The following is an 18,442-nucleotide window of genomic DNA, read 5'->3' as shown; positions in this document are numbered from 1 at the left end:
ACATAGGCATGCACACACAATGTGAATTGTACATTTCAACATGTCACACCTGCATGTAGCTAGCCTGATAAAAGAGATGTTACTGGTGTTGGAATTTAAAGCCACTACATAGGTACAGAGAATACTGATTGTCTTCCGTTGAGGTTTTCATTACATACTCACGTGTGTTCTGTGTAATTTAGAGATATACAAGTATAAGTATAAGCCTCCTTGAATGCAAGTCCCTAATGAGGTTATTACTGAATAAATTCTAATAGAATACAAAAACACTGCACAAAACTATAGTTCCTGGGGTTTCGTGCAGTGACATTTTAAATTTTCAGTTGTCATGAATGTACTTTTTGCATAAGTGTAAATGGAATTGTCATAGTTAATTTTTATTTCTGTATGCCGCAATTAAAAAAAAGGAATGTGCCTTATTCTAGTCAGGTAATATGATATATGAATTAGGACAATTCTAAATATTTCATTCAAATTTTATTAAAGAAATGTCATGGAAACATAAGTTTTTAATTGTTCTAAGAAAGCTAAAATTTCTGTGGGGGCATTCCCCATGTAGTGCACCTTATGCTTTGCATAGTGAGTGGTACTGAATCTATATTGATGTAGCTAACTTTATACACATACGGGTCAGTACTCCTTATCTTGCTACACCTATGTACAGTGAAAACCATCATGCACAGCTCTATAATACTGAATGCTGTGTCGCTGTAACTGTTATAGCCAATAACCTCTGCGATGATTTAATATCGGTACATTGCTTTTTATTCCACTATTATTATGGCTATACAGATATTTACATATATAGCTATTATAGCATAGAATATACTGTGGTTCAGTTACACATCACAATTTAGAACTGTATCTCTTCTCAAAGGCAAGTAGTGATAGTTGAATGTCGGTAACATTTGCACATCCTAAAAAAGAAAACACATTCTCTTTGCTTTATGTATATACATACTCTAACATTTCGATTGCTGTGCATATAGACACTACAAACTTACACACATTATATTACATGCATTATGTATGCAACACTTGTGGTACAGTCATGCTTTTAGTGAATGGAATGTAGACTCCTATATAGTTAGCCGTACCCTAAGAAATTTAAAAACCTTCCTTTTTTACAAGAACTTGCAGTCATTCCTCTATTAGAACAATTACTTGCGTTCATGCAGTGAAATTCAGCAATGTGAAAGCTTTCAGGACTCATGTTTTTTTGGAATGACAACTTATGAATTATAAAGCGAACGTGCAGTGTAGTGCAGTAGTTCATAAATGTTTTCACTCTTAAATTGATTTAACTTTCATGCATGATGCAGCATGTTTAAAGTTACATATGTATAAATGTTTAGTACCTTACACAATTAAATATTAATAAATTACAACCAGATCTTACAAAACCGATCCAAATCGCACATCAGGCAAAATCAAACTAACACAACCAGTGGATAGCTACACTATTGTAGTACTAGTTTTGACCCTCAGTACTACTTGAGGCTGGTATTAGCAGACATCTTTTCTGGGTGGTGTGGAGAGCTCGAATGGCAGTTTCAGACCTTGTGAAGAGCCTGACTTGGTAAGAATCAGTGGTTTACTGGTGGATGGCCTGATAATGTTGGCCAAACAATTTTTCTGTTGATTTTGCTGCATATCAGCCACTAAGAAGCCAGTACAGCCCTGTAGCTACAAGTACTAGAAGTGCATGGTCTGAAATGATGCATCTCTTGTGTAAATTTCATGTGTGTGATGTTGACTTGAATTCTTTAAAACCATTTATCTCGAAACTTCTAATATGTGATTTGGAATGTTTTTTTCCAAAACTCAATTACAATTTGTGACCCAGTCTGGGAAAACCGGTCTTATTGCCTATTTAAAAGTATCGAGAAATGCCGGTTTTAAGTATTTAGTGTGTAGTAGCTTGCCAATGGTTGAAGCTATGTTAACCAAATTTTCACACGTTTTACACCAATTCCTTACCTTCCAGAGCATCCACTGTGCAAGTAGCCAACAGCTAAGTTTCCCACCATTTTAGATAGATTTTAAACCGTGGTTGACTGTATCAGGCGAGCTCCAAAAGGGGAGGGAGGCAGGGACCTGGAAGGAGGGCAAGAGGCTGTTTTAAAAATTGAAAAGGAAGGCGTAGGGATGAGTTATGGGCCATTCAGGTCTCAAAATGGGCTAAAATGAAAGGAAATTCATAGCAGAGGTCTTTATTCAACACCACGGAGCTGTACAGTCATATATAGCCATCCCCAGGCTGACCAGAGCTCCATTAAGGCCCCACACCACACGTACAGATCACCACTGGGATTGAGAAAAGTAGCCAGCAAAAGCAGACCACTCAATTCTTGCTGATTTTGATTATGAAATTAGATAGTTAGCTTTGTGTTCTGGGTGAAAAATCGAATCTGCTGACATGGGCGATAAGACTGGTTTTGGGTCACATTTGTGAATAAATGATTTTAATAAGGAAAACTTAGAAATTTTATGTCTGAGTAGGGATCATTCGTAGAAATAAAAGCAATGGAACAATAGAGGTCATCTACACCTGCAGCTATACTAGTGGCTACTTTAGTCACATACTGTAGCTTTTCTAATATTTCCTTACACTTGTTTATTTACTTTTTTGCGTGATGGTGAACCAGCATCAAAGGGAAGAATGGTGCCAGTCAGGAATATTGTAAAAATCAATTCAGCGACTCAATGTGCAACCTGACTATCAATTAATGAGAATCGATGAGGCCACATTCTGCTTCATTTTCAGCTGTATTGCATCCGTTATAAAGCATCACAAACAATACAAAAAGTACCTCTACAATCAACCCAGTCACTACGGAAATTGCTACTAAATGTATGCACTGACTATCAATTACAGTGCTCCCTCGATTATCCGAACACTTGGTTATTCGAACAGTAGAAATGACTGCTCTATTAGAGTATTTTGTAGTAAGATGTATGTTCTATTAGAGTATTTAAACATGGCGCTGTATATAAATTAATGAGCTTTGATTATCTGAACATGTATTGGTCCCAAGGGGGTCGGATAATTGAGGGAGCACTGTAGAATGAGAAGTGAAGTGGCCATTCTGTTTTGTTTTCATGCATGTTCTACCATTGTACAGCATCACAAACAAAGAACAGTACAATCAAGCAATCATACATACGTATCCATATTGCAAACAATCCAGTCACTACAGAAAATACAGTTTTCATGACAGTTAGCTGCCATTGAAGCCATATCACATGTTGCTGCAATCTAACCAATGCCTACGCAGTAGTAGAGAAAGAGATGGGTGTCTATTTGTCAGTCATTGCTCAGGTGAACAGAAACATTTAAACCATATACCACAACGGGCAAAGTAATCTTTACTGTTAGGCTTGTCATGTTCATAAGGAACATTAATCACAAGGTACTCCTATTAATCCTATAGCTATATTATTATGTGTTAATCAAGTAAGCATATACTTACCAGAGAGAGCCATTGCAAGTTTGAATTCTTCTTTTATGATTCTCAGTACCTCCTCCACACCAGTTTGTCCCTAAACCATACAGTGTATGTACAAGTTAGCTATGGATGTAATTTCACAGAACACAAATAATACCATAATAATATCTGATCCAAACCCTCAACAATCTGACAACTAACAAGTTGATGTTGTGCTACTTCTAAAAACCAGGCGCCATGCAGCTAGCTAACTCATCTGGAATAACTATAGACAGTATATACTACTATGAATTAACCAACTATGTATTACTACTTTACAATAGGGTAGTTTGGGTTGTGCAATAATATAATTAGCTATTTCTCGTATTTCGTAATTCATGAAATATTCGTAATTCGTTCAATTACGTTGCTATGCACTTCTAAGGAAGCCTTTGTTAAATAAACCGCTTTTACCAACATATTACGCACAAAACTATCTTCTAAACTGTTTTATAGTGTGACTAACGTGTTTTTTTCCACAAATTCTCTCGACAAAGCCTCAAAGCTGCTCTTCATTTTCGTTCGCGTACGTAAGGGATACGCCCCTTTCAACTCGAAGTGATAGGCTATTCCTGGCAGTGTACGAGGCCTGCACCGTTGTTTTTCAGTTGCTAAATGCCTGAAAACCTCAAGGGGAAGGTAGTCTGAGGAAAGTCACCACACCCGTATTTCAGTCCGCCGAAAAGAAACCACCTCAGAGCAAAGTTAACCTGTGCAGAAGTTTAATACAGACTTCATTTCACTTTTACTTCTTACGTAAAAGCTGCTTTTACCGTTATTAAACGATTTTGCTCACGTGGGTGCGTACGGACAAACATAGGTAGATAGGTAGATAGGTACACACACACACTTTTACGAAAACAATTTCAGTAAACCAGGCGCACGCCCACAGCCGGCCTTCGGCCGGCTGTGGGCGTGCGCCTGGTGCCTGGTTTAAAAATGACTGCTCAATTAGAGCATTTAGGCATTTCCAATACTGCAAAATAATGGATGAATAAAAAAGGGCTTTAAATATAAATTTTGTTTAATCCGTACAAAATACTGTTTTGATGGATGGACGGCATTCCATAATAGCAACACAATATTCACTGTACTCACCTGATAAGCTAATCCCCACAATACTGGTCGACCAATGAACACTGCTTTAGCTCCAAGTGCTAATGCCTTTAACACATCAGTACCTTGTCTTACTCCTCCATCAACATATACCTCTACCCTACCCTCTACTGCCTCCACTACTTCTCCCAGTACATCAATCTGTATGTGAACCATACAATGGTAAATATACTACTAATTAAACACAACTTACAGTTGCTAACACTCCATCTAACTGCCTACCACCATGATTGGACACTATTATCCCATCCACTCCATGTTGTACAGCCAACTTGGCATCCTCACCAGTGAGAATACCCTTCACTATCACTGGTAGTTTAGTAAAGCTCTTCACCCATGTGATAGTATCCCATGTTAACTTGGGGTCTAGCATTGTTTGTGTAGACTTATGTACCAAAGATTCTTGTGCCTCTTGTGAACTTTGAGTATTATCCGAAGTATCAGTAGTAGCATTAACACGATGTAAATGACTTGGTAAATAAAATCTGTTTCTATCATCAACCAGTTTTTTACCCACTCTGGGTGTGTCTACAGTGATCACTATTGCCTTATAACCAGACCGTTCAGCTTGTTTGATAAGATCCATTGTGACTGATTTGTCCTTGAAGACATACAGTTGAAACCATCTTAGTCCACTACCATTAGCTTGTGCTACTTCTTCTATGGAAGTTGTGGACCATGTGCTCAGTATCATACAAGTGTTCATTGATGAGGCGGCTGTACAATAAGTATCACATGTAACACTGTGTGGGAAGATCAAAGGAATTCTTTGATGTATATGATATCACCCTGTGTGACATTATGCCTAGGCAATGCCCTCTGGTTTGGGCACTACAAGGAAGTTTAAGTTCGATTAGAAATAAAAAGTAATGAAATAAGGGATATCACCTACACATGAAGATGTACTATTGGACATTAATCCTTAATTCAATCATGGGAAAACAGGGATAAGTTGTCAACCAGTATAGCTTTGGTTGCAGGTGACCTGGTGAACCCGCACGTACCACATTAGAAGAAAGAATGGTGTCAGGCTTATTGTTTTCATCTGAACACACGTACCAACTATCAATTACTGAAATAGTGAAGTGGCCATTACACTTACCGTATAACTGGTAATTTCCGAAAGGTTTTTATTTTCGGATATTTCGAAGAGGCTCTTCTGTTCGAAAATAAATTCCGACGTCCGGTTGTTCTTTGAAAATAAATTCCCACAAGTGAAAGCAACAATCCAACTTTTGGCAATTTGTTTGTGTATTCCTCGAGTTTTAGCTCAGTATTACTGATGATAATGGGTAAACTGTATCATTACTGTGCCAATAGCCAGAAAACAGGTGATCCAGAATGGGAATTGATGCTGTCTGCTCTAGAATCTATGGTAGATAGCTAGCTACAATCGAGCACGATCAAGCCAGTGAATTTACTCCACTCGAGACTCCCTCAGTCTTCTCTCCAGTGCACAGAGATGGGGATTATTCCATCAGTAAGTCAGTTTTTGGCAAACATTCACGCATCTTCACATTTTGTTATACGAATTTCCATTTATTTGAAATCCATCCGGACTTCGGAATATGCACTCTTCGAAATTAAGAAATTCAGATTTTGCTTCTTGTGCAAAATTTTCTGTTTCAAAAATAACCTGCTATATGGTAGTTTTCAGATACCCTGTATGTTCAGCCCATTACACAGCATTACAAATGAAGAACAGTACGAGAAGGTCTGCAATCAATCAGTCACAATGGAAAACTCGGATGATTCCTGTTACAAATGTAGCTGGGAAGCCATCATGCTACCTCAAATCAATACCTTAGGCTAAAAAGATAAATGGGACACAAAGGAAGACAACAGTAAGTGCATGCATTGTATGTACGTACTGCAATATGCCAAAAGGCACACTAAAGCAACATTGAACTGTGAAAAAATCAAGCCCATACATAGCCTTAGTCATTATTTACGCTTGTCTGAAGGCATCAGTAGGTAGTAGAAAATTCCACTGAATAATCCTTTAAAAATTTTGCAGCAGGTTGTACTGCCAAGGCACCATGAAGGTATTGTGAGGCTGCAACTGATATAGTAACTATAATGGTATGTTCAGCCACTTCAAAGGCTCTGGATAAATACCAGACCACATCAAAGGTACCCTCAACCACATCAAAGGCATTCAAGTGAAAAGTAACTTCAAAGGCTTAAAAAGTACTTTAAAGTGTCACATAATAGTTGTAACATGCACTCGTGATCTACCTGACATGTCTACCCTCAGCCCTCAGGTAGACATATCAGGCAGATCACTTGTGGCACTTGTTACAACTATAAAATCAAGACACACGGTAGTGTGTCGTGCGGCCAAGAAAGCCGGCGACCACACCGTGAGTATATTTACAGGAAGAAAGAAAACAGCTTTTTCACGCATGCATAGCTCCATGGCCTCTTCTCCAAAGCACACTATTTTTGCATTATAGCTGTCCCCCAGGTAGGGTACGCCACACAGCAAATTAGATTAAATTCGCAACAGCCATTTGCGAGATATGGGCGTCCAAAATTTCATTTTAATTTCTTCGTTTTTTTCTTCTTATGCCGTACGGGGGGCTACGGGGGCTTCGATTTCTTTTCGCACACTTTGCAAAAATTGCTATAAAATGCAAACGTGTAACTCGATTGCCTCGATCTTTGGCACAAATTAAGAACGTGTAACAGTGGATTCACGTACCAAGTTTGTTGTAAGTCTGAGTAGTATTCAAGGAGTTATGGACGTTTATTCACGTAAAAACAGATCAAACTTCTGTCACGGCTACAGGGTAAACCAAGCATAGAAATAACTTGAAAATTGGTGTGTAGATAGGCTGATCATCGTAGCAGTGCCTTTTGATAGTTTGAATAGCAATAGAGTTACAGCGACAAAGTTATAAAGCAAAAACTAAGCAAGTGTAAAATCGTGGGATCGAGATACTCTAATAGAGCAGTCACCACGGGGTAAAAAGGTGTGCAAAAAATGTCGAAAAAAAACTTACCAGAGTTCGAACCAGGGACCTCCATACCTAACACCTGCATCCTTAACCACTGAACCACTGCTACCTTGACTGATCACCTCACTTAATTTCTGCTTTATAAATGAAATTTCTAGTTGAAATCTGCTTATAGTCAAACGTTTGTAATTTCATAGATCTACCAATAGAAGTTCTAGACTGTTCTAGAACATTCTATGTATGTTCTATTAGAAGTCCTCAAAAAAAACTGTGCACTCTATTAGAGTATTACAATAATATTATCAAATATTGAATTAAATCATGCAATGAAATACATTTATAAGTCTGTCTTCAATAATCATCATTGTATCTACATAGAAAAGAAGAAATGTGAGTAAAGACAAACCTCAAAGTCAGCCATAGGCTGGTTTTGGGGCCTTGTAAAGTACAAAAAGGAGTGAAATCCACACAAAAACAGCCAAGCTGTGAAAAAATGGTGCGGCCTTAAAAAGCCTGGGTGAAAAAAGTTGTGAAATCAAAAGTGGCAGCCAAGAAATGGCTGCAATGATGTTAATGCTAAAAATTTTAATAATGGCTGTGTGCATTGTTAAAATTTATTAGCATTAACATCATTGCAGCCATTTCTTGGCCGCCACCTTTGATTTCACAACTTTTTTCACCCAGGCTTTTTAAGGCCGCACCATTTTTTCACAGCTTGGCTGTTTTTGTGTGGATAAAACTTACAAGAAAGAACTTCACTATGTGGCATCATCTTATGAAAACATATAGGTACATAAAAACAGTACAAATAAAAACTAGTTACACCTACTTACAGTTTACGTACCTCTAGCAGTTGCCACTTCCCCTTCAGGATGGGCCATCTTCTGCACAGCAGTAGGAGCAATACCAATAGGAAAGTCTATCTCATTTCCCATAATAGTAGTCTTCATGTTAACATTTGAAACATCTCTTAACATTCTTGGTCTGAGTCGATACCTACACGTTGTCAATTTGATGTCTTCATAATTGAACACAAATACACAAAATCAATACCTAACTCATAATAAATGAAGATTATTTTTAATAAAAATACTTTTGTTTTCAGTTAGTCTATTAGTGCAGACACCTAATATACCACACACCATTTACAGTATCAAAATAACCTACAGTACTTGAACAGTCGTTTTGGTGTTGGGATAAATAGACATTGCGGTTTCACGACATCCAGATAATTGACTCAGTGTGACCTGCTGAGTGAAAATCTGACTAATTTGCATAATTCTGTTTTAGAGAAAAACTGCATTGAAATACAATGGGTAAAAAAGGCATACTACAAAAATAATTGTACGCGCGTTTTAATTGCTTCAGTAAACAGTGAAACAAGGCTCGAATCAAGATCACTAAATGACCAACGGATTCACCTGTTAATGGTGAGTAAGAATATCTTTGTTTTGTTTCAGTGCCAAAAAGCAAACCTGAGTTATGGACGTTTGTCTACGTTGCTGTAAAATATTATGTAAATATCACCGTTTCCGTTTCTAAGTTTAAACAGCCTTTTTGCTTAAATGCATGGGAGTATGTAGGGCAAAATCTGTACCTTATTGAATGCCCCAATTCAGTGTGAAGATAATGAGCCAATTCCCATCTCCATAGCTTGTTTCCTGTGGGAGTTATGATTGATTAAACGAGTACCTGTAATTTTTTTCCTATATAGTCACTGTACAAATCAATTGCTTTGCACTTCCTGCTGTCTATCACTATAACTCCACAACTATTCATCAGATAAGGCTTAAACTTTGACAGCCCATTACACAGCATAATTCATACACAAATACTGACTGTATTTATTCTGTCTATGTTTAGGTGTTGGAACTAATAGTCCAAAAATTCTACCTTGGCTCAAACAAAAACAGACCACAACCCCTAATAGTGAATAACATTAGAGTCATTTATAGATTTGAGGTTCGTCTGGTCTTGTTATAGGGAGTTTTTTAAAATAGTTGTTCCAATACTGAATAAAGACGGTATTAGAATATGTAGTATTGGAACACTATTTTTGCTGTGTTGGTTTTTCCCTGTAGATAACAAAGAAGTTATAAAATGGAGTTTGATAAAAATACAAACTAGTCGTACCGGGTAACATATAATTTCATGAATAAGTCCAAAGCATATGGCATGATCCACACTTATCCTCTACCCCTCCCCTCTGTAGGGAGAGGTATAGGATTTTGGGCACACAACTGGTAGAAGTCACTCTGCAGTAAGGCTGAGCGGTATTATCGTTTTACTGATATATCGCGATATTTTTAAAGTATCGATATCGCGATATTTTGTTATTAACTATCGTGATACCATGCCTGTACATCATTGTCATTAAAAATCCATTTGTTATGCAGTACTAGGCTAAGAATGCTTGTAAGTCATAATCTGGTTTCCCCTGCAGAGAGGTATGAACACCATAACATAACCTCAAAGCAAGTGTTACAATAACTGTTACTGTAAACAAGAGTGATAGCGGCTAGTTTGATGCTACCTTTAAAGACTTCCTGCAGGAATACTGAGCAACACATTATGTAGCACCAGCTATGATTGATCTGTATGAAACTTCTGCACAGGTGAACTTTGCTCTGATGTGGTTTCTTTTCGGCAGACTGAAATACGGGTATGGCGACTTTCCTCAGACTTTGTGAACTACCTCTTAATTGTAAGTATCGTGAACTATTCAGTATCGTGAATAGTGGCTTTAGTATCGATCGTGATACTAAAATGGCAGTATCACTCAGCCCTACTCTGCAGTGTACAAAGCACACTCTGTAAAATGAGAAGCATGAACTTTCTAAAGGTCTGGGGGCATTGTCCCTAAGAAATTAAAAAATTAACTTCCTGAGATTGAGTTTGGTAGCTATTTTGACTCAATGCCATCAGGTAGTTACCCAATCCATCAGATTTGTTTATATAACTGGTCCCAGTGTACACTGAAAGAGATGGCCTGCCACAATACTACCCTAGCGCTATCTCAAAAAATGTGAGGAACTTATTATTATGAACTTTTGCAGGTCAAGCATTCATTAAATCCTTTATACATGGACACTTTTTGTCTTTCTATCCATTTGTTATGAATAACAAACCATTTTGCTGCATTTTTGGTAACACTTAGCCTATCATTTCAGATTCAAACAACACACTGCATTGTACACCTTACTTCTTGCTTCAGTACAAATAAACTGTGGAGCAGTACAGTGTTCCCTTGATTATCCTAACAATGGAGATGACTGCTCTATTACAGTATTTTGTCTCAGATGTATGTTCTATTAGAGTATTTGAACTGGGCTCTGTTATACCATATAGCTGGAAATTTTTCAGGGACAAAACTTTTGCGAAATTGTGTAAAATATGACTTTCACTTTCTTAAAGTCAACAAAATGTTTCACTTAGGTAATAGTTATGTGTATGTAACCTGAAACATTTCATGATTATATTTCCACAAAGCTGCAAAGTTTCGTCCCTCGAAAAATTTCCAGCTATACGGTAAGCGAATGGGCTTTGATTTTCAGAACTTTTTGATTATCTGAATACATCTTGGTCATTGGATAATTGAGGAAACACTGTAGTCACATGTCCAACTTGTAAAAAACACTGAGAGAGTAACATAGGTCAGACAAGTTGGAAGGAGGAATGAACTGTAGCAGGGCAGAGAGAGAGTGGGAGCTGATGCCCCACCCCCTCTCCTTTTAGAAGCTTTTCACAGTGTTATTAGTACAAACTAGGCAGCTTAAGCAATCTTTTGGTGCAGCTTGCATGTGTCTATGTGTAATATATAAAATCTGTCATGAAAACAATTGCTAGCACAAAGTAACATGGGAAACTAGGAGGGCTAGAGCTCTACCACCTTTAAAGACGAAGATACACTAATAGTGCTGTCACATACTCCAATAAAACAGTTAAGAGCAGTATTGTTAAAAGTAACCACCCCACTGTTTATTAGTACGAACAACTAAACCATCTAATCAGAGTTGCTGACTTTACCCGTACCAGCATTGTAAGTGGATCAGTACTGTTCGCCTGGTTGACCCACTGACCCGAATATTAATCCGGATGGGACCCCACATGTGACCCGGTTTAATTAAAATTGAGGCATGCCTCATGAGCTAGATTAAAAGTCCACAAGTCCCAAGCTCCACTAGTTAGCCCTGCATTTTGTATACTTATAGTTACCTACATTTCAAGTAGCAACACGGATCCTAAAAGTGGGCGTGATGCCATGCATGCCAATAGAGAACAGCTGATAAAATTCTGATAAGTGGGTGTGGCTCTACATATCCCGTACAGACAGCAAAGCATATTCCTGAATGGTGGGCATGGCTCCACGTAAGCTTCTTGAGTATTAACAACTGCATTTCCATTAATACAATCAAGCTTGTTAATTAACTATAGTCACATGTGATCTCATCCGGATCAGACCCAGATATTCAGTGAAGTGGATAAGGCCCACTTGACCTTGTGACGTATAATCCAGATGACCCGACCCACTTACAACGCTGATCCGTACTCAAATATCAGACTATTGAGAGATGAAAGATTATAGAATCCATACAACGACATACATAGTTGTCTGTACTACAGCAATAAAAAATTTAGGAACTTTCTGGGAAATTTCTTGCTAAGAATATTTCCTCAATGTGGAGATGGTCCCAAATCAAATATTTCCCTGCGGTTGGATTTGGCCAAGTTTGAATTCAGCTAATACGTTTTAAGGAATGTTATTGACAACGGTATATAGTGGTCTAATACACATGCCTCCATTGTGTCACAGTAACAGGGAACACCCATTCGGGACAAATTCTAAATTGATACTCCAGCTCCCCCTTCCCTCACCCAACTCAAGATGCCAGTCTGAGCTGACTTTAAGGGGAAGGTCAGTTCAATATTTTGTTTTCCTAGCCATCAATAGATGTGAATGTCAAACGACGGAGGGAACCCACTCCAAATAAATTCTGTTTCCTGTCCACCACCCACATCTGGTTACTGTCAGCTCTAAACATTCCATTATTCCATCCCAGTTATTCTTGCATTCTGTACAGGCTCAGTAAAAGCCATCTTGAAACAGTGTCAGCTTATGTGTCAGCAGTGCTATCAAGTTGGTACACACTTGAACATTTTGCAACTTTAAAAAAGGAAGGAACAAGCTAAGCATTCTTTTATGCAGCTTTTTATGGTTTTGCCAGGTAAATAATGGCTTGAAAAGCTGCCAACCTTATAATGAAATAATGGAAATGAATCCCCCACCCGCATGCAAATATGCTGTATCCAACATGCTTACTAATCCTGGCTGGAGTCCTCTTGCTGATAGGCGAAATGAACATAGATTAATAATGCTATTCAAAATAATTCATCACATTATAGACATTAACGCTGACTTTTTACTCCCACCTCGCCCTTGTATCCACTCTATATGCGAACACTCAGAGAGTTTTACAGTTACCAGCAAGAACTAATGCCTACTCAAACTCTTTTCTTCCTAGCAGTATTAAGCTATGGAACTCTTTACCAGATGATGTTGTAATTGTTTCAGATCTCATTCATTTCAAAAAGGAATAACAGGACTGTTATCTTATAATTTTTGTAATGTAATTACTTTGTGCATACATGCTCCCCTGGGAGGCCTACACGGTAATTAATTAATGCTGTCCAGGACGAGAAACAGAGAATTTATTTGGAGCGCAATTTGGAGTGGCACATGAAGACATATTACTGATTCTGTCACTACGATTAGCCAAACCTGTTGAATGCTTCCACGTTATCTTTCACAGTTATTTCTTGGTTTGCACCAGAAGAGAAATAATCACGAGCGTTTCTGTCCAGTGACTTCAAAAAGTGCTCCTCGAAATCCGCCAAACAAACCGGCTTAAGCATTTTGTTTGGATACACAGTGATTACATACAATACACTTCGCTCGAGACTTGGCTTCCGATCCCACTTCTAATCTCGCTTCTGATATCGACCTCTGCTCTTCCTAGTGGATTTTACATTTGTAATTGCAAGAAATATGTGTGTAATTAGGGAAATACATGGAAAACACTGCATAGTAATAACTGATAAGAGTGATGGTAATCTTCTTCGAAGCCAAAACTGTATCAAGGTGCTTACTAAAGGACTTTAATTTTTTTTTTCCGGCTAGATGTACTGCCCTTGCCCCCCAGCACCAAGGAGCAAGTGTGCTAGACAACTGAAAGGGGGACTAGTCCCTAGGGCCAGCAATATGGCCCATCTCTGGGGAAGCATTGTTGGAACGATGAAGGATGGATCGCGTTCCCCGGATGCACATTGTAGCAGAACGAAGCAATGAAAAGGACAATGTGCAGCGCCGGAATCCACGCCAGAGCCGGTGGCACGATAAGATGTTGAGCTGTGGCAAGAAAGCATGTCGGCCAGACGACGGTAGAATGTTAGTGCTTTTCTTCCTATTCCGCCGGTTGTGGAAAATACTAAAGGGGTAAAGGATGCCTGTTCCACCTCGCGGACACGTTCGCCATACTCTCGCTTCTTCTGTAATTCATGACGATCGATATACAGATGGTATGCTGGAGTTACGGTAACTTGGTGCATTAGCGTGGAACACCCTTACGTCAAGAAAGGCACTTTGTCTCCGTCCCCAAAAACCACGTGCATGAATATCTGCCCTGGCATCATCCTGTCGGTTGGCAGACTTGCACTGCGGGAGTGATTACTTCACCATTGAGGGGCTGTAAGGGAGGCTCAGTAGCAACATCTTAATACACCCTTGACAATAAACCTGCCGTGATGTCACGCAAGTCATTGTGTCGCACAAAAGTTAGTCTAAGCCCCCTGCATGTTCACAGACCATAACATGGTCGATAGTAAAAGAAGCCCCACAGACACAGTGACTAGGGACATTCAGCAACTTCCATCCGTAGCGCAGATAGACAGCATCCCAGAACTCTTGTTTGTTAAGATGGAAGCCCTGCTCCTGTAATGGCAGGGCCAGTAACCAGGAATTAGACGAAGATGCACCGGGTTCACTGTTCAAATCAATTTCCCTTTGAACAGTGGACTTTAATATTTATTTATTTAAAGGTCCTGGTTTTTGCTTCCTGGCTCTAGAAGATGTAGTTTTAGTGTACATGACCACCATGCCGCAACATCGAAGAAGTAATCGACGGGGACCACCAGGCCCTCAACCAGGCCACACGGAATTACCTTCCGCAGTGCCATCGTGTCCGTGTGGCAAACCAGACAGTCACCAGGCCTTGATTGGGTGTGATGGTCCCTGTTCTGGTTGGTTTGACTACGACTGTGCTGGTGTTAGTGACGTTCCTACGGGTGAGTGGATTTGTTTGAGTTGTTCCATCAAGAATACCCGTTCAGTGCGAGTTCTTCGACATATTCCTAAGGGGGCCCGTATACAGACTGCTCAAGCACTCACAACTATCATTAATGACTGTATTTCTGGTGATGCTGGTGTCTTACCCTGGTGGAAACTTCTGTTTTTTGGCTGCACAGCTCTAGCTATCCCTGACACATCTAGTAATGATTCATCTGGCCCTTCTCTTACCACTATTGTAAAGCATCAAGTTGCAGCAGTTGCTTTCAGCTCTACGGATTTTTTCCCTCTTCTGTACAACCAGCGTTCTCCTACAAGGCCTGACCCATCTTCGTCTAATGACTCAACTCGAGTGGAGGCCAAACTCTCAGATGGTGATGTTAGTGGTGCAGTACATCTTGCTAGTTCCAATGATACTTTGGCATCTTTTGATGATGAGACATTATCTGGTCTTCAGTCGAAACATCCATCCTCTCCTCCTGACTTAGAGTTTCCTGAACCACCTGATGATTCTTCAGAGGTTTTGTCAGTTTTGTGTGCTGTTGTTACTCGTGCTATCCAGGGCTGCCCAGAGAAATTAAGGGGCCCAGGGCAAAGAGTAAAAGTGGGGCCCCAGAGGCAAGGAGGTTTCCATTCTGAATCACAACTTCACTCAAGCTGTAAGTTGAAGACCAAAAAAAAAAAAAAGTCACAACCTATAGCTACTGACAATGACAATAACTACCCATCACCAACCGTATCTCCTTATCTATAAGCTTGCTGCACTGCTCCTCTGAAGAATACTGTGACTGCTCTATTAGAGTATTTAGATCTGACTGCTCTATTAGAGTATACTGATCTTTTAAACAGGTACTCGGGGGGGGCCTCCTGGGCCCCTTTCAGGCTGGGGCCCGGGGCAAAATGCCCCAGTTGCCCCCCCCCCCTGTGGGTGGCTCTGGTGCTATCCGTAGCTTTAAAGCTGGCTCTAGATCGACTGCACCCCCAGCATTTCAAGGAGTTGATTTCCAAGTCTACTGGGGAAGCTGGGGTTTGTTTGTTGAAGTCACTTACCTTCTTGGTCAACTACATGCTATCAGGGAAGTTCCATCCTATTTTTCAACCATTCTTTTAGGGACAAACCTTGTGGCTTTACGGAAGTCTGGGGTGGTCTCCGCCCAATTGTTGTTGGTAGTGTTTTTCGTCGTCTTGCTGCAAAAACTGCTTGCCTTTGTTTAGGGAGTGAGTTGGGACTTTTCTTTCGCCCAGTGCAGTTAGGTTTTGGAACCTCAGGTGCATGTGAGGCATCAGTTCATGTTGCCCGTCAGTTTTTGTCATCAAATTCTCACAGTCATCCACTAGTTCTACTCAAGGTGGACTACCGCAATGCTTTCAATAGCGTCAGGCATGACCGCTTTCTTCACGTTGTGAGGGAGAAGTTTAGTTGTTTATTTCCCTTTGTCTGGCTTGCTTATTGTACCTCAGCTCACCTGTTTTTTGGTGACTCCATCATTCCATCTGCCACTGGTGTGCAGCAAGGTGACCCCTTGGGTCCAGTCCTTTTCAGTCTAGCCATCCATTCCTTGGCTAGTGAGCTTGTATCAACATTTAATGTTTGGTATCTTGATGATGGCACTCTTGGTAGCTCACCACAGTCTGTTATAGCAGATTTTACAACTATTCTGGAACAATCTTCTTCCCTGGGGCTCTCCTTGAACCTTTCTAAATGTGAAGCATACATTGCAGGTGCATCTTCCACACCCTTTGCTGATGAACTACAATCTGTTGCACCTGGTGTCCGTCTCCTTGATTCTTCAGAGGTGACTTTGTTGGGTTCCCCTATTACTCTTGATGCACTACCTTCAAGTTTCGAATCCAAGCTTGGATGTATTCAGACTCTTATTTCACGTCTGGAGACTTTATATGCTCATGATGCCTTTTATCTGCTGCGTCATTGTTTTGCCATCCCTAAACTCCTTTATCTCCTGCGCACTTCTCCATCCTGGAGGGTTTCTGGACTTTTAGTGAAGTTTGATGAGTTAATCCGTACTTCCCTCCAGACTGTTACCAACATAAACATCAGTTCTTCTGCGTGGGCCCAGTCTATTCTCCCTGCTGCCAAAGGAGGTTTGGGGATCCGTAGTGCTATTGATTTAAGTCTGCCCAGTTATCTTTCTTCCCTTCATAGCACCTCTGAACTAGTTTCTTCCCGCATCTTGACTCCTTCTGGCTTAACTTTTGAATCTTCTCTCCTCCACGAGGCTCTTGAGTCTTGACCAATGGTCTGCTGAGTATCCTATGCCCCCTGAAGACCGCAGACATTGTCAACATAATTGGGACGAACTGCTTTACGAACACCATTTTTCATCTCTTTTGGACTCTGCCTCTGATGCTAAAACAAAGGCCGGTCTGTTGTCAGTTCCTCCTCAGAGTCTAGTGCGTCGCTTGGTGCTCTTCGAGGTGCTCTTCGAGGTGCTCTTCCTGTACCTTCCTTGGGCACTAAGTTGGATAATGAATCTTTGAGGATTGCTCTTGGTCTACGTCTTGGTGTTCCCATCGTTGTCGAGCATACGTGTGTTTGTGGCAGTAAAGTTGATGTTTTTTGGAACTCACGGTTTGTCTTGCAAGCGTAGTGGAGGCCGTATTCCTCGGCACGCTGCAGCGAATCAAACTATTCGTCGTGCTCTGGTGTCTAGAGGTGTACCTGCTGTTTTGGAGCCAATCGGTGTGTGTCGTAATGATGGTAAGAGGCCAGGTGGCATGTCAATGATTCCTTGGTCACGGGACTTACCCTTGCTCTGGGACTTTACCTGTTCAGACACCCTGGCCCCATCTAATTTATCTACTTCTGCAAGTGGTGCCAGCCGGCTGGCAAACTCTGCAGAGTCAGCTAAGTTCAGTTCAGAAAGTATTCTCTGATTCCATCATTTCACTTCTCCCCTTTATGTCACTTGAGACTCTGGGTGCTTGGGGATCATGTGCATGTTCATTAGTGAGGCAGATAGGTTCCCGGGTAATGGAACAGTCTGGTGATAATAGGGCCACCCAATTTTTGATTCAGAAGGTTGCCATTGATGTTCAACGGGGCAATGCTGCTTCTGTAATGGCAACAATACCATCATCCCAGGACTGGGCAGTTTGCCTCTCTGCCCACTGTTTAAGTGTTTTATATTATTATCTTTGTGGTTGTATAGCTTGTAAATATCTCATGTACCTCTAGCATTTACTTACCTACAAAAAAAATTATAGCCCAAATTTGTTCACTACATAAACAAGTGTTAATGTAGTTGAGTCTGACAGCATGTAAATAATCGTACAGTAGTAGAGATTATTATGATTGATCAGAGCATTATATGTAAAGAGCTGCTGTTGTTTTCAGGTGTAACTTTCTCATGAGTTTTTACCCCCCCCCCCCCCCCCCCCCTCTGCATCAGCCATGCATATGCAGTCTGTCTGTCTGCCCAATACAATGATCAAACTCAAAGATTATAGTGGTAAATTGCAACAATGATGAAGAACGTTGGATGATCAACAATAATATAAAGCAATGGAGTACATTT

General features: G+C 40.1%; 1 protein-coding gene across 2 annotated transcripts; it reads right to left on the bottom strand.

Annotated features, from left to right (window-relative positions):
- Positions 1 to 727: 727 nt before the first annotated feature.
- LOC136258027 (2-Hydroxyacid oxidase 1-like) lies at positions 728 to 13,601 on the bottom strand. 2 transcript variants are annotated; one of them, XM_066051334.1, is made up of 6 exons: positions 13,344 to 13,601; positions 8,409 to 8,560; positions 4,798 to 5,321; positions 4,587 to 4,745; positions 3,474 to 3,543; positions 728 to 917 (listed from the first exon to the last, which is right to left on the bottom strand). In XM_066051334.1, the coding sequence occupies exons 1-6, from the start codon at positions 13,475 to 13,477 to the stop codon at positions 847 to 849; spliced, it is 1,110 nt and encodes a 369-aa protein (XP_065907406.1). In that variant the 5' UTR covers positions 13,478 to 13,601; the 3' UTR covers positions 728 to 846. The 2 variants fall into 2 exon arrangements, with proteins under 2 accessions (XP_065907406.1, XP_065907412.1); XM_066051340.1 differs by lacking the exon at positions 728 to 917 and adding an exon at positions 3,245 to 3,270.
- Between the last annotated feature and the right edge of the window lie 4,841 nt (positions 13,602 to 18,442).

This window comes from Dysidea avara, chromosome 1, assembly GCF_963678975.1.
Source record: "Dysidea avara chromosome 1, odDysAvar1.4, whole genome shotgun sequence".
Lineage (NCBI taxonomy): Eukaryota > Metazoa > Porifera > Demospongiae > Dictyoceratida > Dysideidae > Dysidea > Dysidea avara.
The sequence above is the reverse complement of the archived record's forward strand: the minus strand, read 5'-3'. Positions and strand labels throughout refer to the sequence as shown.